The 27,850-nt window shown below is 35.5% G+C and overlaps 1 protein-coding gene across 1 annotated transcript in view; it reads left to right on the top strand.

The window, feature by feature from the left end:
- Positions 1 to 27,850, top strand: part of DPH6 (diphthamine biosynthesis 6) — a 228,137-nt gene that overhangs the window by 167,990 nt on the left and 32,297 nt on the right. Inside the window, exon 14 of the mRNA XM_026664539.2 lies at positions 21,788 to 22,193. Coding sequence (XP_026520324.1) covers positions 21,788 to 22,193 — 406 coding nt within the window. The remainder of the gene's footprint in view (positions 1 to 21,787; positions 22,194 to 27,850) is intronic.

Genomic DNA, 27,850 nt, shown 5'->3' on the forward strand with positions numbered 1-27,850 from the left:
ATTCCCTATCTTTGTCTCCAACTCCCAGGAAACCACCATCTTGTCTTCCCTAGCAAACTGCTATAAAAAAGCCTGAATCCCAAGATGCTGTCATTTTTATAAGAATAGTGTTGGGAGCTTTAGTTTAGCTTAATTTAATTTTCTATTTCAACCTTTAGAGCTCTCATGAGCATACTGATGCTTTCCTTTTTTTCCCGAAGCCCTGTTTGGGCTCTACTTTTATAGCACTCATCTAATAAATGCACTTTTGTCAGAAATGAACTATTGCACAGCCTTCAAAGAAAGAAATAGTTTCACTTCAACTACTAAATCAATAAGTAGAAACAAAGAATGCATTTGCTGAATATTTGCTAAGGGGAGATAAGGACATTCTTGTGCAACACATCTGAAATTCCAATCAATTTATACTGTACGTTATTCCCAAGAAAAATCCTTCCACTTATCCCTATTTAGCAAACAAACTAGTCTATTGGAAAACAAAAAGGAAAAGACCCCCCCCAAAAAAAATGTTCAAAAATATTGGGGAGGAGGGGACAATATCTGTCTGCAATGCAAACATTCCATGTATGTTTAATGCCTATTACTTCTAAATGACATGCATTCTGATCCTAAAACAGTTAAAATGTTGGCACATTGACTTTTGCAGAATTTACTTCCAACTAATTGAACTTAAATCAGAGAAGCGAAGTAGTCTTTTTATTTAATCCTTTATACATTTTCTTTTTCTTTTTTGGGGGTGGGGAGGTTGGATGCATTTCCTATACTTTTACTTCATTCAGATGTGGATGCAAAAAGTGAGTTGAATATGAACTAGTCCTATTTTAATGCTGCTTTCAACTTCCACACAGCACAGTATGTGCCAGCCAGTGACCCAGCAACATGCCTGCCAGCTCAGCAGTGAATAATCACTTTACTTTGTGTTTTTCTTCTTCATCTGTGAAGCAGAATAAATGCTTTTGGCTAGTATAAGGCATGCTTATAGCATTCTGTTGGATCTCTGTGAGAAATATTCTCATGTGCATGGATTTATACATAAACCTGGCATATAGTACATCTCTTTAAAAGTGATCTGTTTTAGCTCATGGGGCTAATTCAGTGGTAAATAGGTATAGGATTATCTATTTAGGGATATTATAGACTTCCAATATGCCATGATGTTCAGATAGCTTAATTATGCTATAAATGAGCCTTTTGTTGTTTCATTTAACAAGAATTTATACTGAACTGTACAGAGCTTAGATTGGGATAGTTAGTCATCAGGTCATGAAAATTTCTGATTATACTAAGACTAAACAATTAAAAGTGGGGTTGCAATAGAAGCCAATCTTTAATTGTTGGAGATTGACATGGGAAACTGTTGAGCCTATTAGCTCTTTCAGTGATCTTTGATATTGTGGGGTGTTGATCACAACCAGTGGATCAGGCAGGCATTCTTGGCTCTCCTGGTTAAATCTTCATTCTTTCCACCAAAGAAACTAGTGATGAGGAGAAGCTGATGTAACTTCTCAAGGCTCTTCTCTCAAGAGAATTCAGGAAGCTATGCCAAGATAAGTTTTTTCCATTGAACCTGATGTTATCTGTTTTTAATTATAGTTGTTGTTGGTGTTTTTTTTGGGGGGGATACAAAGGCTTTTTCCTATCTTCTCCTTCTGAAGTTGTAGAAGGAGAAGCAAATCATGGTTTCTGTGGCATTTTGATTTCAAATTTATTCAAGCTTAGTTTTCTTTCTGTACAATTTGGTATTTTGGTATTTTTAAACAATTATCTTATTTACATGGTCACCTATCTCACACAAGTAATGCTGAATGTTGATCTTTGTTAATTTGATTTAATTATTAATTTAATAATTTAATTAATTATTTAATTGAAACATGGCTGTTAAAAACAGTGTGTGTATGTGTGTGTATCTTTTACATTATTTTATGGAGACATAAGCTTTGAAAAACTACTGAATATTGGGAAGTGTGAATACCCCCGTCTCCCCAATCTGTTTAGATCAGTATAAGGTTTGCTTTGTTTTACAAGTTCCACATCTTCAATAGATACAACGTACAGATTAATGCCACTTTGAGGATTGTTTTGTCACAACATAAACACATCTTAAAAGGAGAAAAAAAAACCTTATGTTATATGGTCTATTTTATCCTAGAGTAGCATTCCAATTAGCACATGTTAATTACATTTTTGGTTTCCATCAGAAGTCTACAATTGCAATATAAAAATTATTAAAGAAAGCCAACATTCAGCTTTTTAGATGAATTCAGAGGTGAAGGAAGCGTTCAAAGATACTCTTAACACATTTCTGTTCTGAATCTCAATGTAACTCACAAAGTACACTTACAAAATAGTAGATTCTACAACTTATTATTTGAGTATGCCTTCATAGCTACATTTTATCATTTAGATTTTTTTTCTACTCTTAAATCCTCTTAACTCTGCTTAGCTACCTCTCCTTCCAAAAGGGCTTACTTTTGGCATCCCAGAGAATAAAATTTTTAGAGAACATATTCTGTGTGACAGATTTGATTTGCATCTATTTTATATTGATCTCGGTTTAAAACTTCATTCCTTAAACAGTTATTTTTACTTTCCCATTGTAATAGATATATTGAATATTTATGTTTGAAAAGTACCTCGAGGAATCTTAACTTCAATCATTATTTTTATCTTGTCATAGGAACCTATCGTTTGGCAAGAAAAATGACCTTTCAATATTGAATTATTTTCTAATCAATTTCATATTTTGCTATCTTATTTTTAGCTGGCACATAATACCTGCCTTTACATTTACCTCTGCAGGATATATTTAAACATTATTATTAGAAAGAAAGAAGTAGGAACTCTAACAGAAATCTCAGTATAATAGGGCAGTGCAGAGGGTACAATTGCTGTAACAGCAGCTTGCATTATATTCAAGATCTAACACACAGTTTGATAGAAAGTTCCTGCTGGGGAAGAAAAGTGGGGAAGCTGGCAAGAATTTTACCACATCTGCTACCCGCTGCTAATAAACTGTAACCTATTTCATTTTTATTATGCTTACTCTTTAGGTTATTTGGCTTTCAAAATAATCTCTCTGGCTTTTAGTAAGTATAAAATGTATTACGATATGGTTGTTTAAATATGAAGAATTTTTCAACAACTGAGAATGTAGCCCTTAATGGGTAAGGTGGCATCTCATGCTTGTGTTCATGCATTAGGATTACAAAAAGGGTGAAAATAATCAGGGGTGTTTGGGGGAGACAGGATAATGAAAATGAAGATGGCAGCCACAGAATCAAATCTCTGTCTCTTTTTACATGTGTTTTGCATGGAACGTGAGTAAAAAAAAGTGGTTGAGCTTTCATTGTACTCAGTTGTTGGATTATTCAACTGCCTTCCTATAATATTTTATATTATATAAACTACAATACAGTTATTTCTCTGTTATAACTTTGGAGACCAAAACATGCCCTACTTTAATTAGTGACCATTTATTAATTACATGATACCTAGATTGTACCAAAGGACATTTTTTATGAACATAATCCACAGAAATGATTAAATTAAATCAAATATTCTGTTTGCAACAGAATACCCTACACCACCAGACTTGAGATTCTAAGCTTAGACAATCTTGAACTATGCCAGCTAAGATTGGACTTAAGCATAGTACATAAAATTATCTGTTATAATGTCTTACCAGTTAATGACTATGTCAGCTTTAACCACAACAACACAAGAGCACACAACAGATATAAACTTAATGTAAACAACTCCAAACTTGATTGCAAGAAGTACGATTTCAGCAACAGAGTGGTCAATGTCTGGAACTCACTACCTGACTCTGTTGTCACATGCTCAAATCCCCACTCCTTTACCCTCAAACTAACTTTCATTGACCTCACCCCATTCCTAAGAGGTCTGTTGCATGTGATTAAACTAAAGTAAATTGAGATTCAGTTGCATCTCAATTAACCATTTATTTATTTATAACATTTCTATCGCTATCCCACCCAGAGACTATGGGTGGCAGACAAAAAGTGAACAAATAAGCCCCGAATGCAAGCTAATACATTAAAAACCAATTAAAACAATAAAATGGCAACCAGACTAAAATATAATGGAACTCAAGCAATTGAGAATCATCCTGTAATCCACATCTAAAAGTCTCTGAAAAGAGCTTCCTTCATAAAGGCCTATATGGGCCAATCATACTGGAGGGCAGATTCCAAAGTCAGGGACCACCACTGGGAAGGGATTCTCAGTTAGTGTTCTGACCCAAACCTTGCTCCAAGGAAACAAACACGAAACAGAGGCAACAGAAAAACCTTTTAATGATTCTTTATTAATTCCATTCCTTCACGGTTAAAAGGCTGTTTCAAATTAATTATCTCTGATAAGAACGAGCCTTGCCAAGGTAGTGCAAGGCTACAAAGAACACCAGATAAAGTTACTAAGAAAGATTTCAAACACAGAGAGTCTCCAAACACCAACCAAGATAATTTGAACGTCCACAAGGCTTGAGTGCAAAACTTCTTTGCTTCCTCAAAGAACTCCAGTTTCTCAGCTGGCTTTTATCTCTTGAGGGAGGGGGCATTACCTTGCAGCCTTACTCCCAAGTCACCCATGCTGCTGCAGCTCCTCTTTCCTTCGAGCAGCCCTGCGCGCACGCGCACTGGGCACAGGCTCCTCAGGAATCTCTTCATCACTGCTGCAAGCCTCCACAATCTTTGAAGGCAGCATTCTACTCCCTGATGGTCCTGGCCCTATCCCTGCCTCACACGCAGGCCCCTCATCTGAGTCCTCACTCTCCGAGACTTCAGCCATCTGCATCTGCTGCCGGTGAACCACAACAGCTAGGGACCCTGCAGAAACCCTTCCCTGTTAGAGCATATGGGATGGCCAAATGCTCTTGGTCCATGATGGCGAACCTATGGCATGCATGCCACAGGTGGCATGCAGAGCCCTCTCTCTGGGCACGCAAGCCATCGCCCCAGCTCAGCTCTGCCGCGCATATGCTTGCCTCCCACCAGCCAGCTTGTCTTTCAGTCTCTACCACGAATGTGCGCGGGTGGGGCGTACACAGGGGTCGCATGTGCATGCATGGGGCTCACACGTGATGCATGGGGGACAGAGCGCACATGCGGGGGTCACACATATGCCCAGGGCGCATGTGCGGGGCGCACGCATATTGCATTTTGGGGATGTGCGCATGCATGTGCACTTTGGGCACCAACCTTTGGTGCCAAAAAGGTTAGCTATCACTGCCCTAGGTAGCAAGCAATCTCACAATAACCTAATCCTATGCCTTGTAGGACTTTATAAGTGATAATCATATCTTGCATTGTACAGAAGATTATTTTAAACAAACGTAGCTCACAGAATAATGTTGTCACATAGGCATAGCAAGGAATGTCCATAACTACTCACTACTGCATTCTGGATCATTTGAAGCTTCTGGTTGATCTTCAAGAGTCTCCCAAGTACAGCACATTGCAATAATTCAGTTGGGTGAGTAAGGTGTGAGTGACCATGAGCAGAAACAGGAACAGATGCAATTAGCACAGAAGACAAAATTGTCCTGTAGGAGCTGTAAGTCCAGGAAGATTTCTAAATTGTGTGCTGAATTCAAATGGGGAGTGCAACTCTGCTCAGAGTCAAGGATGAAAGTGTCTGTTTCCTGGATCCATGAAGGCAAAAAGCTACAAGTACTCGATTCTGGAAGGGTTAAATCAAAGTCTATTCTTTCACATTCAGATACCACACACACACACATACACACACACACAGAGAGAGAGAGAGAGTGTGTTCCCAAACACTGGAACAAAATTTCATGAATATTTTAAAATAGTAATTATAGAACCTTATGGTACTATGCAAAGTAGAGATCTAGGGATTTAGTGCTCTTCTCTTCAACCAACATCAATTGACCCCAAAGGATGGAGGAGGACAATTGTAAAACAATAGCCCCCAGTCTCAAATCTAAAAACTGGTCCAAAGGAGATCAAGAATGTCCCACCTCAGGTTATCCACAAGTTGAATCAAAATTATCTCAGTACAGTACAGTATCTTAATGTAAAACCTGACTTAAAGGAGTAGAGATCCCTGCTTTTTTCAGGACTCTTAAGAGGCCAACAACCTTTTCAACAACTTTTCCCAGAAGGTGGGATACTGGATAAAAATGATTCATATCTATAGGATCCTGTAACAGTTTGTTGAAGAAGGAATAGACTACTACTTCTTCCAAACTCAGCAGAACCATTCCATTTCTCAAGGAGACATTTACTATCTCATGGATGCCCCCACACACACACGCACACCATCTCTGGAGGCTTTAAGCAGCTAGGAGAGGCCTGGCTCTAAAACACATTGATACATCCACAACACCAAGAATCCTATTCCTTTCCTCAGAATTAATGGGATTAAACTCATCTTGGTAACATAGGTCCAAATCCCAGTCAGGACAAAATCATCCAGCCCCTAGGGAATAGGTTGTACTAAACAGGGCCACCAGATGACATTTGGATTGAATAAGTGTGGAGAAATAAGTTCCTATTGCCACAAGGCAGGCTTTAATAAAGGTTCTAACCTGTGTCTGATCTGTTTTGACAGAGACAATATGTCAAAACCATCAATTTTGAAAGGTATTTAGATCCTCTTGGACACATATTCCTACGTTTCCTAAAATCACAATTATTGTGCAATCCTTGTGAGGCAGTTTTAGCAACATATTAAAAGCTTCAAGCCTGATTGTCCTGTGTTACAACACCAAAATTTTTAATATATAATAATTACCTGATATTAATGGTGGGGAGACATCTGTAGTGTTATACTTCTTGGAATGACAATATTTAAAGGGAATATTTAAAGTTTCCTATTTTTGTAAATATGATCCTGAGATTTTTCTGGAAGCCATAACATTTCACTTAGAGCTTTTTAATTTTGAAATTATTATTCCTATCACCGCAGGATAGGAAGAGACAGTTTTCCTGTCTCTTTTGCAATCCAGAAAAATGAAGATTCCTAATCCTTCCATTTCTTCCAAATTAAAGAAAATGATGAATTGCTGTATATATATGGGTTCATGAAAGAAGAATATTCCCAAAGGTGTTGTAGTTTTGAGCATCTTCGGTGGCAGGTTTGATTATGAAAGTGTCAGGATTAATGATCCTATAAATTATACATTTGAAAGCTTCCTTCTTCATGCTGTCTGCATAAACGAGTGCATCAGTTTAAGCTTCAGAACAAAGTAGCCTACCAACAAAAACGTTGTTACTTATTCTGTGGAAATTCCATTAGGAAAACTGTGGGGAATGGTCAGTCTTTCACAAAAGAGAACTGAGCATCTTCACAGTTATATAGATGGGTCATTTAAATCTCTTGAGTATCTCCACTGGAGGAATCTGTCTGATAGTAGCATCTACCAAACTTGTATTGTGAGTGCTGTAAAATATTATCCTGTCTGCAATACATATGGCATTTAAAAGAATTCTGAAAGTTTGTCGCTTTTAAAATCAGATGTCATGTTATTGACATGTAGAACAGAAATCCGAAGTTCTATTTTTATATCAAATTCCAACTGCAAATGTAAGCAGCTGGTCAGAATATTGTAAACAAATAAAATAGAAAAGATGGCTCTTTAATGACATCTTTATGCTGAACTTTTTGGTTAAAAAAGAATACCAGTGATTGTACATATTGCAATGGATCTCCCAAAGTGCTTTTCAAAAGGCAAACTGAAGAAAATTCTTGGATGAAAAGTGAAACATTTTCAAGGAAAAAACCAAAGTCCAGTTGCCCTTTGAAATGCACTTTTGGGACAACCATAATCTGGATGATTGAGAATCTCCATAGACATTGGAATGGATCCTGAAGTGCAGTTATTTAATGAAACGTCCTTTAATTCGATTTTATTTTATTTATTTATTTATTTGATTTGCCAATTGTTTACAAGATAATAAGTATAAATGTATACATAGTTGTGAATACATGAAATGGTTACATATAAGAAAAATAAAAGAATAAGAGAAACAATAGGACAGGGACGGTAGGCACGTTGGTGCGCTTATGCACCAACGTTGTTAATGTTCATTTGTTTCCTTTTTCAAACAGTTCCATGTTCCATATTATATTCTGAAATTTTTCTTGAAATAATAATTTTAGCTGGGGATGCAATTTTGGCTTTTGTTGTTATTGTTAAATAATTCAACATTTTCCTGTAACTTTTGTTATGGAACTACAAAGGACAGATGAGATTACCACTGTGTACAGAAAAAAAATCAGTTGTTGAAAAAGAAGAGGAAAGAGGCAGGAGGTAATGGTTGGCTAAAAGTAGGGTTTGCCATAGGTACAGCTTTCCTGCACCAACTAAGTAATTGAAGCAAAGAAACATTTTTTTAAAAAAAGAAATAATGCTAGCATTTATTGGCACTTCAGACCACTCTAACCTAGATTCATGTCTGTAGAAAGGTTAAGCAATTGAAAAACATATCAGACTAGAAAAACAGGGGAACATATAAAAGAGATTTCACTGTAAGTTTAAAAAGATCAGTTGATAGTGGAATTCAGTGTGATATGAGAAATTTGTAATGGGAGACGCGCATTCAAATTAAATACCATAACTCTAATACTTAAAGTACTTTCTATTAAAGCTGTGGCTAAATTCATGGAGCTTGTAGTTCGATACATCTAAGGATACCAGCCCGAGGAAACCAACTCATAAGCAGTAAGTTCATGTACACTTTGAACAGGAATAAATAAAAGGAGTTGATTCTAATTCAAAGGTATTCACCAGGGAGATCTTAGATCACATGAGAGAGGTCCCTAGTCTTTTAATAGTATCCTCAGGTGCAACAAGTAAGACTAGTATGCATAATAGTAACATTAATAACATTAACTCAATATTTTCTATTTAATATCCTTGTAGGGAATGTCTTGAATCCTTTATATGTCGAAGAAAAAGTATTCCACTTTAAAGAAAAATAAATAATAATCAATGGTCTTTTCAAAATTGTCAAGCATTTTTGTTTCCTACAAAGCATGCTCTTTATTCTCTCTCTTTTTTTAAAATATTTTGACCAAGTTTCAAAAGATTGGGGAGGGGGAGGAAGGAGAATCTTGAAAACTCCGTCAAAAAAAACACATCTTTTAAAGGTTGAAGCCTCTAAAATGTGAGGTTATGTGAATATGTGGCTACATGGTAGATAGTCTTCCACTTGGAATGATGATCATTTGTTAACTTTGAAATTGTAATTTTGTCTTGGCCTTTTATTCTTTCCCTTATTCTAAATGGGAGCTGAAGGCAGGCAGAAATACAGAGTAATTGATTTAACAGCCTAAGACAAGTATAAGAAAATAGGAAGTTTGGTCTCAAAGCTTGACTTGATCTGAGGCAGCTTTTTTCCAACCTTACCTCAGCACCTTGGGCCAACCAAGTGGCCTTTAAGCCTGAACGAGCATGACTTTTTTTCCCCCTAACATAAAGCTTCAGTATTCAGCTTTTCAAACTGTTCTGTAGCATTGGAAGTAGAATTATATTGACAAGGTTAGAATTCATCTCCTGGAGGGGGCTACTATGCTATACTTTAAGTGCTAATATAACAGTTATGTGGTTGTACCTTAATAATAGCCCCAGCTTGCCTAATGAGAATGCTGAAAGCAAACAGTACTCAGTGAGATTTTATTATGACTGAAGTGACTGCAATTTGAGGCAAATTATCCCTATTTTTGTTCTGATATCAAGCACAAGCATGCTAAAGAAATTGCTGTAAGTTTTGATGGGGAATTAGACTTAACTATTGTTAATATAGATGTAAGTGCATTTTTTCATGTAAACAGCTCACAAGGGTCAAGCAGCAGAGACTTTTTTTGTGTGAGGCTGAAAATGATTGTCAATAATTTTGTGAGCGAATTTTGAAATAAAGTGCCTGTAACCTGTCATTATTCCTTCCTCTCGAAGTCAAGACAGAGTGGATGAAAATTTAGCCTGTGAATTGAAGGCAGAGAGAATGTTATGGCCTTATCGACTTCAGATAAAATTACTATTTTAACTTGTAATTATTTTTCCATTCAAAGGTCAGCCAGCATATAGTATTTACTATTTCGAACTGCAGTGTAAGCAAATTGCTAGGAAAAAAGTTGTTACTAGTAGAGATCCAGGCAAAGAAAGCTTCAGTCATTAATACTTGTTAGGGTTTGGGGATTAACCCCTAGAAGAGTATTGCAGCAGTAGTCAAGCCAGGAAGGGCCCAATGAGTATACACACTGAACACAAACACTGTTTGTAGTTTAAATAGTTTTTAATCCAGTTAGAGTTTAAGCATTGTCATTCAGTCCATTAAGTCATTCACAGTATTTCCATCCAGTAAGACTCACTAGTATAGTCCAAGTTAAGAGTCCTTGCAATATCTTTATCAGCCGATAAAGATATCTTCTCCTCCTCCGGTTTCACTCTCCAGAGAAACAAACCGCTGGATATTCAGCAAACAGTAGCAAACAATAACAGTTCAGTCTCAGGCACTCACAGTCAGTAATCTCAGTTAGTCGCAGCAGCACACAGTTACAGTTACAGCCAGTTACAGACAGACAGCGTCACAGCCAGCAAGCTTTCCAGCTTCTAATGTTTCCTTATATTGTAACTTCTAACCGCACCCTTAATCGGCTAATTTCCTGCTGCATTGTGCTTAAAGTGATAAGCACTTAAACCATGATATCTAAGTTTTATATATTTATTCACCCAAACCATATTTGGTATCAATGTTAATACCTAACATACTCCCCTTTTGGGTGAAATAAATATATAATACCTTTACAATCTTATCCCATATTTTTCACAACACTCCTGGTGCTTACTGGCACCTTGGGCTTTAGTAAAATTATCAGCTAAATTGTCCTCCGACATACAGTACTCTAGCTGAATCATCTTACTTCTTACAGATTGTCTTACGTTTAGGTATCTTAGATCTGTATGCTTGCTCCTTGTTTTTACTCCAATATTTGTGGCCATTTGAATTGCTGCCTGATTATCTTCATGTATAATTATAGGATAATCTACAGTTATACCTATATCAATTAACATTTGTTTATACATTATTAACTCTGTACATAACAAAGATAAACAGGAGAATTCTGCCTCCATAGTAGACAAACTTATATGCTGTTGTCTTATTGACTTCCAGCCTATTAATGTATTACCCAGCATTATGGCTGTTCCCGAAGTCGACTTTCTAGTGTCTCTTTCTGATGCAAAACTAGCATCTGCATAAGCACTCAAAATTAAATCACCCTTTGGTTCTAAATACAATGAATAATTCATTGTCTTTTTAAGATATCTTAATATCCTCTTAGCTGCATTCCAGTGTCTTTCACATGGTGCAGAATTGAATCTAGCCAACTGATTCACGCAGTACGATATATCTGGTCTAGACCAATTACTAATATAACTCAAACTACCAATTAAAGATTGATAAATCACCGTATCAAACTCAGGGCTTTGTACATCAGTGTTGCTAAACTCCTGACTCATTGGAGTCTTAGCTGGCTTACAAAGCTCCATCTTGTAATCTTTTAGCAATTTGCTTATCTTATCTTCCTGAGATATCTTAAAACCTTTCATTGTTTTCTTTATATTCAAACCGAGATACTTCTTTATCTCCCCTAATTGCTTGATCTTTATTCTCTTTCCTAATGATGCTATTATTTTATTTGCTTCATCATTAGTTTCAGTTATCAATGCAATATCATCTGTGAATAGTAATAATAATGATAATTTCCCATTTGTCTCCTCTTAAACAGACATGGATCGGCTAAACCAGCTTTAAATCCTATATTTTCTAGTTCCTTTACAATATACTGGTTCCATTCATAGCCTGATTGTTTTAGACCATAGAGACTTTTCTTTAACAACCAACAATCATTATTATCCTTATTTTCACTTTTAATACCAACAGGTTTTTTCATATAAATAATATGTTTTAATGGGGCGTGCAAGTAAGCAGTTTCCACATCTAAATGGTTAACTATATAGTTTTTACTAGCTGCCCACACTAAAGCTGCTCTCAAGGTTGCTGCCTTAAGACTAGGTGCAAACACCTCATCATAGTCATTAGCATTCTGTCTAAAACCTTGGGCTACTAACCTTGCCTTATGGATTAAATTACCATCTTTATCTATTTTTACCTTAAATATCCATTTGCAGCCAATGGATTTCTTTCCTACAGGTAATTTGGCATTCTCATACACCTTCATATCACTTAATGAATTCAGTTCCTTATTCATTGCTGCATACCAACTTTCTTTTTCCTTAGTAGGATACTTTTTAATTTCTTCAACAGAATTAGGAACTTGATTAATCTGGCACACTGTGTTAGCCTGGTACCTATCAGGCGGTCTAGATACACGTGTAGTTCTTCTGGGAATTACAGGGCTTACAGGAGGACTTTGTTGAACTACTACCTGTTCATCTTCCTCATCCTGTTCAGCTATTGAATCTGTTTCTTCCTTTATGGGCACTATCTCATCCTGTATTTGTCTCTTTACTTTATTTTTAAAGTTACAGGGATAACTAATGGGATTTCTATAGGATTCAATAATTACATCTTTATTGGCATCCTGTTCTAATTTCTCCCATCCTTCATGTTCTAGAAATTGGGCACTAGCACTACATAACACTTTAGATGTGCCTTTCTCCCAAAATCTATATGCCCTATGGTTTGCCTGATAACCAACGAAGAAAAATCTTTTAGCTCTATGTTGCCCTTTTTTTCTGAGTTGTGCAGGAATATGCACCCATGCTGGTGCACCAAATGTGTGCAGGTAACTTAGAACAGGTTTCCTGCCATGCCATCTGGTGAATGGAATTTCACCTGTTGTTGTATTAACAACGTTGTTCAATATGTTATTAGCACACATTGTAGCCTCCCCACAAAGAATCAGGTAACCCAGAATCATTTAACATTGTTCTAACCATTGCCTGTAGTGTTTGGCCTCTTCTTTCAATAAAAGCATTATGTTCTGGCCTGTATGGAGCAGACTTCTTATGCTCTATTCCAGCTACTTTAAGTCTGTTCTGGAATTTGTTATTAATAAATTCGTGCCATTATCTGTCACCAGGGTTATCAGTTGTCGTTTAGACTTTCTTTCAGCAAACCTAAGCCAATTGAAAAAATGTTGATATGTTTCAGTTTTGCTTTTCATTAAATAGCAAAACCCATATCTAGAATAATGGTCCATAATGCTCAGTATATATCTAGCACCCCCATACTGGGTTTCTTTGGACCTATTATGTCTGCAAATACTACTTCTAAAGGTTCTTTTGTTTTGAAACCATTTAGCCTATTTGCAGGCAATACTTTGCTCTTATCTTCACAGCAAACATTACAACGCAAATATTTATCACAAGGTTTTAACCTTATTCCTTCAGATAACTCAACTGTACGTTTTAGCATTTTAAAATTTACATGCCCCAAACGCCTATGCAATAAATGGATACATTCATCATGAGGCTTTATATTATTAAATACAGTTTGAGCCTCCCCTTTCTTACTATTATCTAATACATATAATGTTCCATTTAAAGCTGCAGTTACCCTTTTGTTATCTTTTCAATTATGCAATTATTATCTTTAAAAGTAATTACATAACCTAATTTATCTAATACCCTTACTGAAAGCAAATTAAACTTTAGTTGCGGTACATACAACATTTTTATATCCTGGTTTATGTACGGACAACGTGCAAAACCTTGACCTTTCGCTTTCAGGTTCCAGCCATTAGCAAGAGATATATGTTGAGAACTTGTAGACATTTTTATAAATTTTGTCTTATCTCTTGTGATGCAGTGGGATGCGCCACTGTCAACCACCCATAAATTATTCTTCACATCAGAGTTGCTTAACGTGGCTAGTTCAAATGCTTTCTTTGGCTTTTTTATATTCTGGCTTTTTCTCTTTTTGCAGAATCTTGCCAAATGTCCTCTGCCTCCACAATTAAAACACTTTTTAATTGTGTATGCTGTTGAAGATAAATTCTCTTCTTCCAGGTGCTTTAATTTGCTTTGCTGGTTTCTTTCAAGCTTTGAAGATAATTTCTCTTCTTTCTTATCTTCTCTCAGCTCGTCACGCTCACGCCTTCTTCTGGCTTCTTCTAGTAGCCTGCCTGTAATCTCGGTTAATGAGAGGCTTTCTTTTGGCAATACCTCTAACGAAGTCACATAGTCATCATAGCTTTTATCTAATGAAGATAATATTATGTAGACTTGTTGCAGTTCATTAAATATAAGCTCTTTTTCTTGCAAATCTTGAAAAATGCTCTTCATACAGTTTAAATGAACTAACATATCTCCATTCCTCTGAAGATGCGTTCGAAAAAGCTTCCGTGTAAGATTTATATGTGCTCCTACACTGTCCCGAACATAAATCTTCCTGAGGTTCTCCCAGCAGTTTGCAGCATTTTCTTCTCCACGAATATGGACAAGCTGCTGATCACAGAGAGTCAGTCCTATGATGCATAAAGCCTGCTCATTCTTCAGTTTAAAGTCTTGTAACTTTTCGTTATCATCATCATCAGCAGGATCCCAGCTACTCACATCTGGTGGGTTTGCTATAATGTCCCACAAACCTTCTCTGCGTAGAAGTAAACTACATTTCATTGACCATGAAACATAGTTTGTTCCATCCAGCCTGGATATCATGGACAGTTGTGACAAATTTACTTGTGCCATTACTCTTCAGATATTTTGACTATTTTAAACTAATTAAAACAGTTTGTTTTTACAGTAATGTGCAACTCACACCAACTCTCTGCTATATCCTGGTTAGTTAGACTATGCTGCTGGGCCCATAACCATTGTTAGGGTTTGGGGATTAACCCCTAGAAGAGTATTGCAGCAGTAGTCAAGCCAGGAAGGGCCCAATGAGTATACACACACTGAACACAAACACTGTTTGTAGTTTAAATAGTTTTTAATCCAGTTAGAGTTTAAGCATTGTCATTCAGTCCATTAAGTCATTCACAGTATTTCCATCCAGTAAGACTCACTAGTATAGTCCAAGTTAAGAGTCCTTGCAATATCTTTATCAGCCGATAAAGATATCTTCTCCTCCTCCGGTTTCACTCTCCAGAGAAACAAACCGCTGGATATTCAGCAAACAGTAGCAAACAATAACAGTTCAGTCTCAGGCACTCACAGTCAGTAATCTCAGTTAGTCGCAGCAGCACACAGTTACAGTTACAGCCAGTTACAGACAGACAGCGTCACAGCCAGCAAGCTTTCCAGCTTCTAATGTTTCCTTATATTGTAACTTCTAACCGCACCCTTAATCGGCTAATTTCCTGCTGCATTGTGCTTAAAGTGATAAGCACTTAAACCATGATATCTAAGTTTTATATATTTATTCACCCAAACCATATTTGGTATCAATGTTATACCTAACAATACTTGCATTGCTTATTATGTGGTTTATTAAGAGATAGGAGGAGAGATTATTTTGGAACAAAATGCTTAGATGAAATATACAGAACCAATATTTAAGTGATGGTCCATTGTTAGAAGAGTTGTTTAAAAACCTATTTGTTTAAATCTGAAGATGTTTATTAAAGATTGTAATTAAAAAGACAAAAAGTGATACAAACTTAAAAAAAGAAAGAATAGAAAGTGCAGAAAAGAAAAAGAAAAAATAGAAAAAGAATAAAACTATTTGTAAAGAAAATAAATAAATGACTTCTCCCTTCATCATAACAAGAATAAACAATGTTAGTGACTCATTACCTGCTCTTAAAATTTTATCTTGTGCCCATATATCATATTTTATCTATAAACAAATCAATAAAGCCTGTACAGTCTGATCAGCAAAACATCATTAACGGTTATCAGAAATAGCATATCTATTTTAACTTTGATCCAATAAGTTTTATATCAGCAATAACATTAGCTATTGTAACTGTAAATGGTTTATAGAATCAGCATATTGCCCCAACAGTCTGGATCCCCATTTTACCAACCTTGAAAGGTTGGAAGGCTAATTCAACCTTGAGCTAGTCAAGATCAAACTCCTGGCAGTGGGCAGAGTTGGCCTGCAATACTGCATTCTAACCAATGCACCACCATAGCTCGCTATATTCCCATTTTAACAATCTGGATCTTTAATTCCTTTGAAAAGATCAATTGTACAATTTAGCATTGTGGAAACAAAAGTCCAGAATTGCCAGCCATCAATTCAATCATTGTTCATTTGTAATTTTCAAAATTAAAGTTCTGATCATTATTTTGCTGTTTATTGACAAAAAAATTAAGTCCTTAAAATATTTAAAACTTATTTCACTAAGGATTGAAAGAAATTCACCTGGAACTGTAAAACATGTTAAGTTCAAAAGTTTCTAATAGATGAAAAGCCATTAATAAGCAATTTTTGAAAGCTATTCTAAAAGAAAATATGTGAACCCCATATCTTTAAAGGTGTTGATGACCAAAAATGGCTTTCCCTCATCTTCTATAGCTGTAATCCTACCAGGTACCACAGCCTTCTTGAAATCTGCCATAGATATGCGGACCCCAGTCTTTCAGTTCCCATGAGGAGCAAGAGGAACTGTCTGAGCAATCTCAAGTCCTCTCCTTATCTGGATAGGAATGACTTGCAACAGTTCATTTAGTGAAGTTACAACGGCACTAAAAAAAAGAACTTATGGACCATTTTTCACACTTAAGACCTTTGTAGCAACCCATGATCATGTGATCAAAATTCAGATGCTTGGCAACTGGTTTATACTTATGACCATTACTGGGTCCCAGAGTCATGTGAACCCCTTTTGCAACCTTTTGATGAGTAAAATCAATGGGAGACACAGATTCATTTAACAACCGTTACTAATTTATCAACTGCAGTGATTCACTTACCAACGGTGGCGAGAAAGATTATAAAATGGTGCAAAACTCATTAACAAATGTCTCACTGAGCAGAAATGTTGGGGTCAATTGTTGAAGACTACTTGTACTTTTAGCCAGAGCCGTTGTCAATTCACCATTTCTTCCCTGGAAATTTTTATCTTTTTAGTTGTAGCATGTAGTGAAAAAACTTGCATCTGTTCTTCAGTGGTTCTAGGTTAGGCCAGTCTATTTTTTGTAATATCTCCTCTGGGCAACCTAATATAATGATTTGATATTAGGTCAAATCACGTTAATGTCTATATCATTAGTTTCATGGCACATTAATTATGTATTGCAAGCATACAATGAACTGGGAATTAACTATTGAGTTGAGGGAAATGAAATACAGAAGGCATAGATGCTGATAAGTACTTTAATACTAATTGCCGTCCATGAAATAATTACAGAGACACCCCCCTAAATTACTCACTGGATTAATACATTGTTATTATTTTTTTAATGTCCCAGTTTATATCAAAGAAGACATTGTTGAAAATCTTGATGACATGTAATTCAGCTGTTTTCTATTGAAATTGTTTCTGAGATTTCTTTTGCTTTTTTAAATTGCATTTCTGATAACATCAAATCCAAAATTTATAGCAAAATTTATAGCGAAATAACAGCACATAATTTGCTTATTAGCTATAAATAATTGTTGATAATAAGCATGGTCATTCTTGTAACTTTTTATATATTGGGACAATGATACAACTAAGCCAGTGTTTTTGGAAATGCAAAGAATTATTTACAAGGGTGAAAAGAAGTGCTAATGTGGATGCCCACCAAACATTTATTTTTAGGAATTCTGAAGTTTTGCTGTTTAAACTGAAATATGAATATTTGGAATTCTAAGAGTGAAACAGAGGGGCATTCAGGAAGGAGATTATCTATTAACGGGTTTACAGATCATCACCTATAGATGTATCTTGAGTAAGTCATAGAATGTTTGTCCCAAGAATTGGTAATTAGCATGTTAATATTAGTAGAATTAAATCTAGCTAGGAAATGAGTAACTGGATATCAAAACATTCAACTATCTTCACATAACAACGTTTTTTGAAACATGGTTCAATTCTGTCATGCATAACTTTTTAGTGAATGGAAGGTTTCACATGAAGAATTATTGTTGCAACTAGGGGTGGGATCCGACAGGGTTAACTACCAGTTCGGTGATTTACGAGGTTCGGTGATTTACCATGTGCTTCCCTGCATGCTGCAAGCATGCCTGTAAATCGTCATCAGCCTGGATAGCTGAGCAGCAGCTGCATGCTGATAAGCAGCCTTTGAAAAAGTACTTTTTTCCTGCTTTTTTAACTGCAGCTGTGCCTCGCTTGGCAGCTAAACTTGAAAAAGCAGGAAATAAAGGTCAGGTAAGAGCCCAGGCGGGTGGGTGGGAAAAAACATCAGCAGACATAGAACCGGTTCTATGTCTGCTGCTCTTCAGAGCTACCGGTTCTACAGAGGTAGACAGAACCAGTAGGAGCCCACGCCTGGTTGCAACTATGGACATTTTTATAAACTAAGCATACCTTTAAATACTTTTGTTAAGTATTCTTTGTATCAAATCAATATTTAGTTCACTTATTGGGATGTTAAGAAAAAGGAGCATGATCAGGATGTAAGTACTCAAGCAAAGCTGATGAATTAGTCAAATATAGAGATTGTTTCATGGATGTCACTGGCTGCATTTGAAGACTGTTCCCGGAAATAGCCATTGGATATTAAAAATGATTTGAAACAAGGGATAACTTATTAGATCAAACAGGCCTGAGTTGCATATCAGAAGAGGGACCTTTGTGTAAGGAAAGAACCTCATTTATGGCAGGAGTCTTCTAAAAATGAAATCATAAAGTGGCCAAAGTAGTCTACAAGTATTGGGTTGGATAGTTTGAAAGCAGTATTCTACAATGTTTCAAGACAAAAGATGCATTGTAAGGGTAGAGAATAGTGGTCATTTGGAAAGGAGAGCACATATGACAAGAGTTGAGACATTTGTATATATTGAAACCAGGAAATCAGGTGACAGGGAACTGGCAGGGAACAAGGGATGTAGGTGATCATTTTTGTCCATGGGCTTATCTGTTGTTTTAGGTGGCTCTGAGATAGGAAAGTTAAGATAGAGAAGTAGAAGTCTGAACAGAGCTGTCCACCATAACAAAATCTAAGCTATTTAGCGATAGCTGCTGGAAAGCAAGTGATAGACTATAGAAGTATTCCATCTGCCATTGACAGGATGATGGAGATGCATGCCACTTGGGAAGAAGATGTGTTGCTCTTGATAAATCATAGTTAGGAAAAGCTAGATCGTCGTCTTGATTGCTGTTTGAAACAAGTCCACTTTTGAATTTATGAGAAGACAGATTTGGGTCTTCTGGACAATAATTGTAAGGCCATTGGGAAGCAAGCTAGCCAAAACCTGTCTTAATTCTATAACCTCTGAAGAACAAAAAAATTGACCATTCCTGGGTAGCAAGACAAAAGAGTTCTATATTTAAGTGTAGGACAGCAGAAGAAAATTAATTCATTCTGGCAGGGATTCTGTTTTTGCCTTTCTAGGACAGCCTCTCTGGGATAGGAGCCAAACTCTTATCTGTATCTTTTCCTCCAGTTCTTCTCTTAGCAGTGAGCCCAACATAAGTAGGCACTAATAAAGGATTATTGGTCAGGTCTTAGGAAACTTAGCTAGGTCATTCTCCATTTTCATGAGCATAGATTAGATATGCAGATAATAAATGTAAGTATAATGTCTCTGGAGTTTGGAAAACACTTTATCTTTATAAATCCACTGGACAAATTGGGATACACAGCAGCTAGTGCAAATAAATTGTTGGGTTTTTGTTTTTGTTTTTTTAGAAAAGCCACATTTGAAGATATGTGTTGCATTATTTTGGATAATAAGAATGAGTTGTAAAATGTATCATGACACAACTTAATTTATCTCAGTGGGGTGAATTCAACTAATTTTCTTATTTACTGGAATGCCTCTTAGGGGATATTCTAAAAGATATAGAAAAGAGTTCATTTTTGCTAGAGAAACTATGCTAGAGAAACTATGTCATCAATAAAATGCTGATAGGCCATGAATTCAGCCCTGAAATGCAGAGTATTATGTGCACTATAGTTTTTTTTAGCTACTTTGTTGAGTCAGCAAAAACATTTCTTGCAGAGAAAGAAGAGAGAGAGAGAGAGGCAGGCATATCCCATCCATTTTTATTTTCTGCTTTTACCTTTACCTCATAAACTGCAACCTCTTATAAATAACCATAAGTTCAAGGTGGTTGTTTAAGAAAAGTAAATCTTACTTACTAACATGAAGTCTGAGTCTGGAACCAATAATCAATTCTTAATTGTGTCGAAGCTACTCCTTCCCCCTTTTCTCTTTGGATTTAGAAAGATGTTCAACAAAACCAATCACAACTTATAAGAAATTAATCAGCAAATTAAAAGCTTAACTACACAAAAATAACATTTTTAAAAAGATACAAGTGGAGGAGATAAGGTTCAGGGAGATATCTCACCAGTTACAACCAAAAACAAAAATCAACCTGAGACCTGCTTTGGGAGTACTAGTCTGGGAGCAGTTGAAGGGAATTCTAGACCAGTGCTTGTAATCAGCATTCAAATCATCATAAATTAACTCCAAGGTCAACTTCAGACTAACAAGCAAGTAAGCAATACCCCAATCAAGAAACTGCCAAAGAGCCATCAGTAAACAGCCCAACCAAAGAATTCCTAAGACTGCCCCCATCCATACAGACAGGCAAGACACCAGAATATAAACTGACAGTAAGCAGCACTTCTTACTAGCACTGATAATGTTACCTAGTTAGGATAATGAAACATCCGCAGGAAAACAAACAAGCTCAGAGACCTCCAGGGACCCCTCATTTCAACGCTAAGCTACAAATATTCTCCTTTATTAGTTCTAAACCAGTTAGGAAATGAAAAGAAGAAGAAGAAGCATACTATATGGACAGCAAACCACTCTGCGAGGTGAAGAAGAACTGAAATAAGCATCAGTTATCAAGAGCCAGTGAAAGCAAAGTGATTTTGGAACAAGAAAAGTCCCACCACAACTGGCCACTCTCATCCTGGGAGTTTCTGCTATGGTGATTTAGGAAACAGGAAATAGTTTTCATGTCCCTGTGCTACTATTCTGTAAAGAGGCTAAGTTACACCACCAGCATCTTGCATAAATTCTATTCTACAACCTCAGATTTACAACCTTGGATCAATAATAAGTGTCCCCAGGTGACTGCAATCATTTTTTTCTAGAAACTCTATATTTTCAAGGAAAGCCATGGGCTCAGAAACAAGCAGCCTTAGTTAGGATTAAGATTGGCCGCCTACAAAGGTTAATATAGTACTTTATGTATGTCTGCTTCAGGAATAAAGTTTTTTTAAGTTTCTGAAATTTTTTATATATTCTTTTGTTGTAATGAATAACATAAGGCCATTTCTCATATTGACCAGGTGGTTGTATCCAATCTGGGTTTACAAAATGGTCCTCTCTGATTTGTTGTTCATTTGTTTTTCTAGCCATCATAAGCTTTCTGTTTGTCAACTCTCTATCAATGTAACAGAAAGATAGTTCATTATTTAATATAGTCCACATTAAATTTGTGTCTAAAAATAAAGCTGAATTATTTTCTTATGAAATACATTTTTATTGCGTCCTCTTTATTGATCTTATTTTGTTCACATAAAATAAAAAATTATGTGACGTGTCTTTGTTTGATCTATACAATGAAATGCATAGCTTGCCAGACCTTGTGCGTTAAATCTTTATAATTTTTCCTTCTATGTATGTATACATATGTACTATATATACACTTTTAAACAATGATATTTTCTAATGTTTGATATGGTCTGCTTTATTTCCAGACAAAAGAGGAAGACATAAATAATGACATGCCTGCAATACATGGAGAACTAGTTGTGGTTGTGGTACCTTTTCTTCCAAGAGCTGCTTCTATTGAGTGGCATGTCATTGCAGTTGTAGACCAACAACAACAGAGGCAAAAACTTACACAGATGAGGTCACTGGAAAGCTGCCAAATTAGATGTGATGCTATACAATCCTATCCAACATGTGCTACTGCTGTTACCATATCTTTAACTCTGACTTCATCATCAGCTTCTACAGTCAATTTAGATGTAGTCCTGCGTGGTATGGTGGAAATGTTTAAACAAGTTGTAGAGAAGATGTCAAAATATGGTGACATAACTCCATTAAGTTTTAGAACATTCTTCCGAACAAATATTATCGAAAGGGAACCACTGAAAACAGGTAAGTCTGTCACATGTATTTTAAAGTACCCTGAAAAAAAATGTGAAATAATGAATGGTTTTGTCTTTGTTTTGTGGTGTATGGTCTACTTAGGATTTCCCAATAATCCATCATTTCTCAAAAAACATTAAACAATAAAGAATTGAAACCCAAATGTTGAACTAGATTTTCTTAGTTTCAGAAATGTATTCAGTGCCAGGGTCAAAACATCTCATTTAAACTGAATTTTAAAAGGCGAACGTTTATATATATATTTTTCAAATTTTTCAAATAGCTCATTTAACAACAAGTTTTTTTAGGTGTTGCTAAAATATAGTGTGTCAAAGATTAAGACTGCAGCCCTGTCCAGGTTAGCATTTATCATATGAGCTCTCTCAATATCTGCCTTCAGTGTTTCAGTATCAGTGTTACTGAAAAAAATATTAGCATCCTGACATGTTCTGCATATTCCGGATTGGTATATTTGGAGGAAAGACTTTGCATGTACAATATTATTGTATTATCTTCTATGAGCCAGTATCCTTATGCAACAAGATTCTTGTTCAGTGGAATCCAACCGATGTATATATCTATGAAGGATTTCCTTTGCATCCATTTGCATTGAATGTGGTTCAAATGATTTGCTGGAGACAGAGCTTAATGGGAGTAATATGTTACCACTATTGGCTTTATAATATTTAAATAGGATTTATGTAACTCCAAATTGTGGTAATAATAGAGATACTTTTGTAATATCTTTAGGTGTTATAATTCATTTTACTTATGTAATAATTAGACATCATTCAAAAAAGTGTAGTTTCCAGAAAACTGCTCTCATTCCATGTATTGGTCTTCAACAAAGAGAAGACAGCACAAGTGAATAATGTTAATGTATTGTTTCCTGTGCACACATGCAACATTTCATTGAACCATATCTGATTTTCATGGATTTGGGTGGAAAATAAAAAAGATAAAAATAAGAGAAATTAATATGTGCATTATAATGCTAAGTAATTATAACTTCTGGTCTTAACCAGCCTTTTCCAACTTTGACTTCTTCCAGACGTGTGGACTTAAATTCCTAGTTTTCCCAGCCAGTCTGGCCATTGCTAATCATTTTGGAAGGTGAAATCCATATAATTAGAAGGTGCCCAGGCTGATGTAGACAGAATCCTTTAAAAGTGTTTGTCTTTCAGAATACAATGCCTATCCATTACCATAAATAGTATGGATATCTGCTTTTATATCTGCTATTCAGCTTTGGAGCTAAATTACTCTATGACTCCAGGCTTGGGAAATACAGAATATAATATAGCAAAAACCTGCTAATTTGTTCTTGATTATATGCTGGAAACCAGTATTGCTATGGGAAACCCCTTGTACCCAGGTTCTGTGCAGAAAAAGAATTGCGATTTTCAGTGTCTTGCCTTTCAAATCTCTATAGAGCATTATGAGTCTGTGGGTATAGCTCAGGCACTGATAACTTCCAAATGTGCAAACATGAAAAAGAGATAGATGTAAACCTCAACTATCCATATTAATTAACTGACATAAATGTTACCCCTCAAAGATTGTATCATCCTATTTTTATATCTAACCTGCAGCATTATTCAGGGGAAATTCAAGTTGACATTGCTTAATCGATTTAAAATATAAAAACAGGATGGAATAAACTTGTGACATAAAATGAACACAGCTTGTGCATGAAAGAAGAAATTAAAATATAACCTGACAGGCTATTATTTGTGGCACAATAGTTTGTTTTAAACACAAATAGAATATGCTTTTAGACTGAATTATTTGTTCTCTTCTTCAGGGTCTTTGAAGGGGTTTACAAGAATTCTTATGATTTGGTTTGTGTTCATAGTAACTTTGGTCCAGTAATTTCATATATCCCAATCTTAGAAGCAGAAAATTTGGAGAAATATCGAAAGTCCACATAATTCTGTATCAGGCACCAGAATAATTTTTATTGCAGGGGGTAGAAACTTGTTAAATAAACAAAGACACAAAAATCACAGAGGGCCTTCTGCCAGTTTTGCTTCGTTTACCAATCTATGATTGTTTCAGCAGAGTGATTAGTCTGTCACAGTGTTGCATGCCTTGATAATCTTTCAGTATTTGTAGAGTGCTTTATATAGGGCTGGCTTTGAAGAAAACCAGCAATTTCAGTGGATGCAAATGCAGTTGCCACAGTTCAAATTGGCCCTGAGAGTTGGATTTATTGGCTACTTAATCGAACAAATGAAGGAATTCCTTTCCATACACTAACTTGTACATGCCGTAACTTTTTCAAAAGAGAACAGCCCATTGCAACTCACAAACACAAAATCTAAAAATATGGATTCTCTCTGTGTTGCAACAGATTACATTTTAACTAATATTACTGATGTCAGAAAAGGTAAAGATTGGTGCTCAAACAGGAGAAAGGTAACTTTCTGTCAGCCAAAGATGAAATGTAAAGTTGTATTAAAGCAAGCGTGATCCTAATGGTGAACTTCTGTGTAACAATTCCACCTACCAAATGAGGGCATTATAGGCTTTGTGTTGAAAGCACAGGGTATGGTAAATTCTTGAGGATTAGATTAAGCTGACATATATATATACACACACACTTCATAGAATACTTTAATGCTTCTAGAAGGTTTTAGCATAAATTATGACTATTTATTTCCATATTCTCATTTACAAGTTCATTAATATGCCAACCAGGCAAATTAGGTTATTTCTCAGCATGTATACTTTCTCGCTATTAAGACTTTAGGAAGCCTTGTTCATAGTCATTATACAAAAATATAGAAAGATATAAATTACTAATCCTATTCTTTGAAGAGAAATCAGCAGAATAGAAGGCAACGTGATAAAATACTTGCTTAATCTCTGGTGTAGTTTGTAACTCTGAACTGCTATGAAATCATCTACAGGACAAACTGGAGCATCATAAATATTTTCATAAGGTAGTATTACAAATGAAAACTGAAGCAGAAAACTTTAATCCTATCCGTAGAGAGAATGTCATGTAATAAAAACACAACTAGATTCACAGCTACGGGTGGCTGCAGAAGCATTCCATAATTAAAAGGCAGCAACTAGCAAAGATGGCAACTCTACATTTCAACTGAATGAATAGATAGAAACTGTTTCAGTGCAGTGTGGGTGATTATGTGTAGTCATGTCAGCTACCAGGACTGTGATCCAATTTCACTCCAATTCTTAACTGTGCTTAAAAACAATATCTGAATTAAGTAGACAAGGTTGGACTAAAAATACCCTCTGAGGGACCTTTCAACTCTAGAATTCCAATTGTTTGAAATAATTTTTCCAATAATTTTTAGTCCCACTTTGTTTGATACATTTGGAACATTTCATAATGGCCAGACAATTAAAAAAAACACCACCTTGATTTAAGATAACTTTATGATAATCTTTTTTCTTGCTTTATTAATTTGCTAATTTTTCAATTGGCTAACTCCCCATATATTACTTTTAATAATGAGGACTAGTTTTTGTTTTTTTTGAAACAAATTTTATTAATTTTTAAAGACAAACAAAACATAAACCTTGTAGACATTAAACCTCTTTCCCTTGTAAATTTTTACAAGGCAGATAATACATTATTTTATACAGTGTGATTTTAATATATCCCATTTCTACTTAAATATCTTTTAACACTCTCATTTCTTCTCTTTAAATTTAGTCATCCTATTCATATTTCCCTCTGTCTTGTTTGCAATTATTCTCCTCCCGCTTTCCTGCAAGGTTTTATTAAATCTCAGATAAACATACACACACAAAACACATAAAGTAAAACTTCTTTTTCAAAAAAGTAGCTTGGCCCCGGATTACCTCTCTTTGTATGGACTTCAATTAAATTCATATTCATCTTATATGCCATTACCTATCTTAATTACCATTCTGTGTCTTCTTTATAACTTCTCCCCGCTTTCCACTCTTCTTAATTCTATTTTGTTTATTATCTTAATTTAAATCATTATATTTCTATCCTTTGTCCATTCTTTTCCAATTGTCTATTTATCTCATTCCCCATAATAAAAAAAAGAATTTCTCCTGAAATCACAAATCAAAGTATGATGCCTTTCCATCGCACCTCTAAATTAACATTTAAGGTAACACCAAGTTCCCTATCTGATTCTGCTTAGTACATACTACTTACAAAAAGAAAATAGTAAATCCATAACATAATTAAATATATAATTAAACATTAAATCTCATAACATTCCAATTATCTATTTCAAAAACAAATATTACAATAATATATTCATACTAACATCCACACAATAGTCAATTAAAATCTATATTTAAACTAAGTATTTTAAACCTTCCTTTTAATATTTTATTAAATCTTAAATTCTACCATTATTAAACCTTTAATATTTTAGTCTTTACTCAAGTCTTATAAAATTATAATTTTCTATTTCTAATACAAATACTACAATACTATCTTATGTACCTTGCAGAATCCTTTTAAAACAAAATTATATTACCCTTTGTCCCTGAAAAACAATTTCTTTTTCGCATCTTGTTTCATACCCTTGTGGCCTTTTTCCCCCTTCTTCCTCCCTGTCTTATCCCATCTGGTCTTTTTACCCCCCTTAACTTCCCCTCTCTGTTATATTTCTCTTTCATTTTGCTTTCTAGCCTTGTATTGATTTTGCATCTTATTTTTCACTTTCACTTCATTTTTCACTTAGATATTTTTTTAAGTCTTATATCCTTTTTTTTCCCTCTCTTTCTCCTTCCTTTCTTAATCAACTCTGTGGGTTCGTTAAAGATGGCTTCTTCTTCTTCTTCTTCCATCAGTTGTTGTATTTGCTGATAAGTAGCAAGCGCCATTTCTAAAAAGCAAAACATTTCTCCCACATCGTCTTTCTTTATTTTGCCATATTCCTCTCTCAGTTCATCAGCAGATAAAGTCATTGTAAATCCTCTTTTTTCTTCTTCTTCTTCTTCTTAAAACAGCCAAAGATATTTCCAAGCTTAAAACAATTCCCAAGTCCCAAAGTCATCAAACAATCCAAACAAAGCACAAAGTTCTTCCCTTCTTCCTGGGTTAATATCAGTTGCAAAGGGAGAAAAAAAAGCCAATCTGTATTTTAAATTCTTATTACAGTAACTTCCAATCTCCAAGGCATCTCCTTCAACAAAATCTTAATATAAATTTTCCTTTTGTCCTCTCCCTTCCCATTTATAACAAGAAGCTTTAAATTTTTACCTTTTGTAAAATAGTAGGATTTTCAGTATTCATTTGTTAATTCCATGTGGAAGGAGAGTAAACTTTCACTTTAAACACTTTCACTCGCCGCTTGCAAATCTCTTCTGGAAACAAAGTATCTTTCAAAAAAAAAACCCAAATCTTAGATTTCAGGGTATTAAATGTATCTTCTAGTCCCAGTTCAGCCAAAAAAACTTTCGCTTCAAAACTTTCTCCTTCTTCCTCCAGCACGATCTTGTCCAGCTGCTGGCTTCTTTGTGGCGGCCATTGCTGACCGCCGCTGGACCGACTTGAGAAAAGGAGGTTGTGCCGGGTGGGGAAGGGGTCTGCGAACACCCCAACCCCCTGTCCGGATCCTCCCTGTCTTCGGTTGCCTCTACGGGGCAACCTTATCCTCCAGACCCATCTGGGTCGGAGGAACCAAGAACGGCTAGCGCGGCGGGGA

This window comes from Notechis scutatus, chromosome 1, assembly GCF_049901735.1.
Source record: "Notechis scutatus isolate UNSWTSFEM ecotype Mainland chromosome 1, rNotScu1.2, whole genome shotgun sequence".
In the NCBI taxonomy this organism is placed as follows: Eukaryota; Metazoa; Chordata; class Lepidosauria; order Squamata; family Elapidae; genus Notechis; species Notechis scutatus.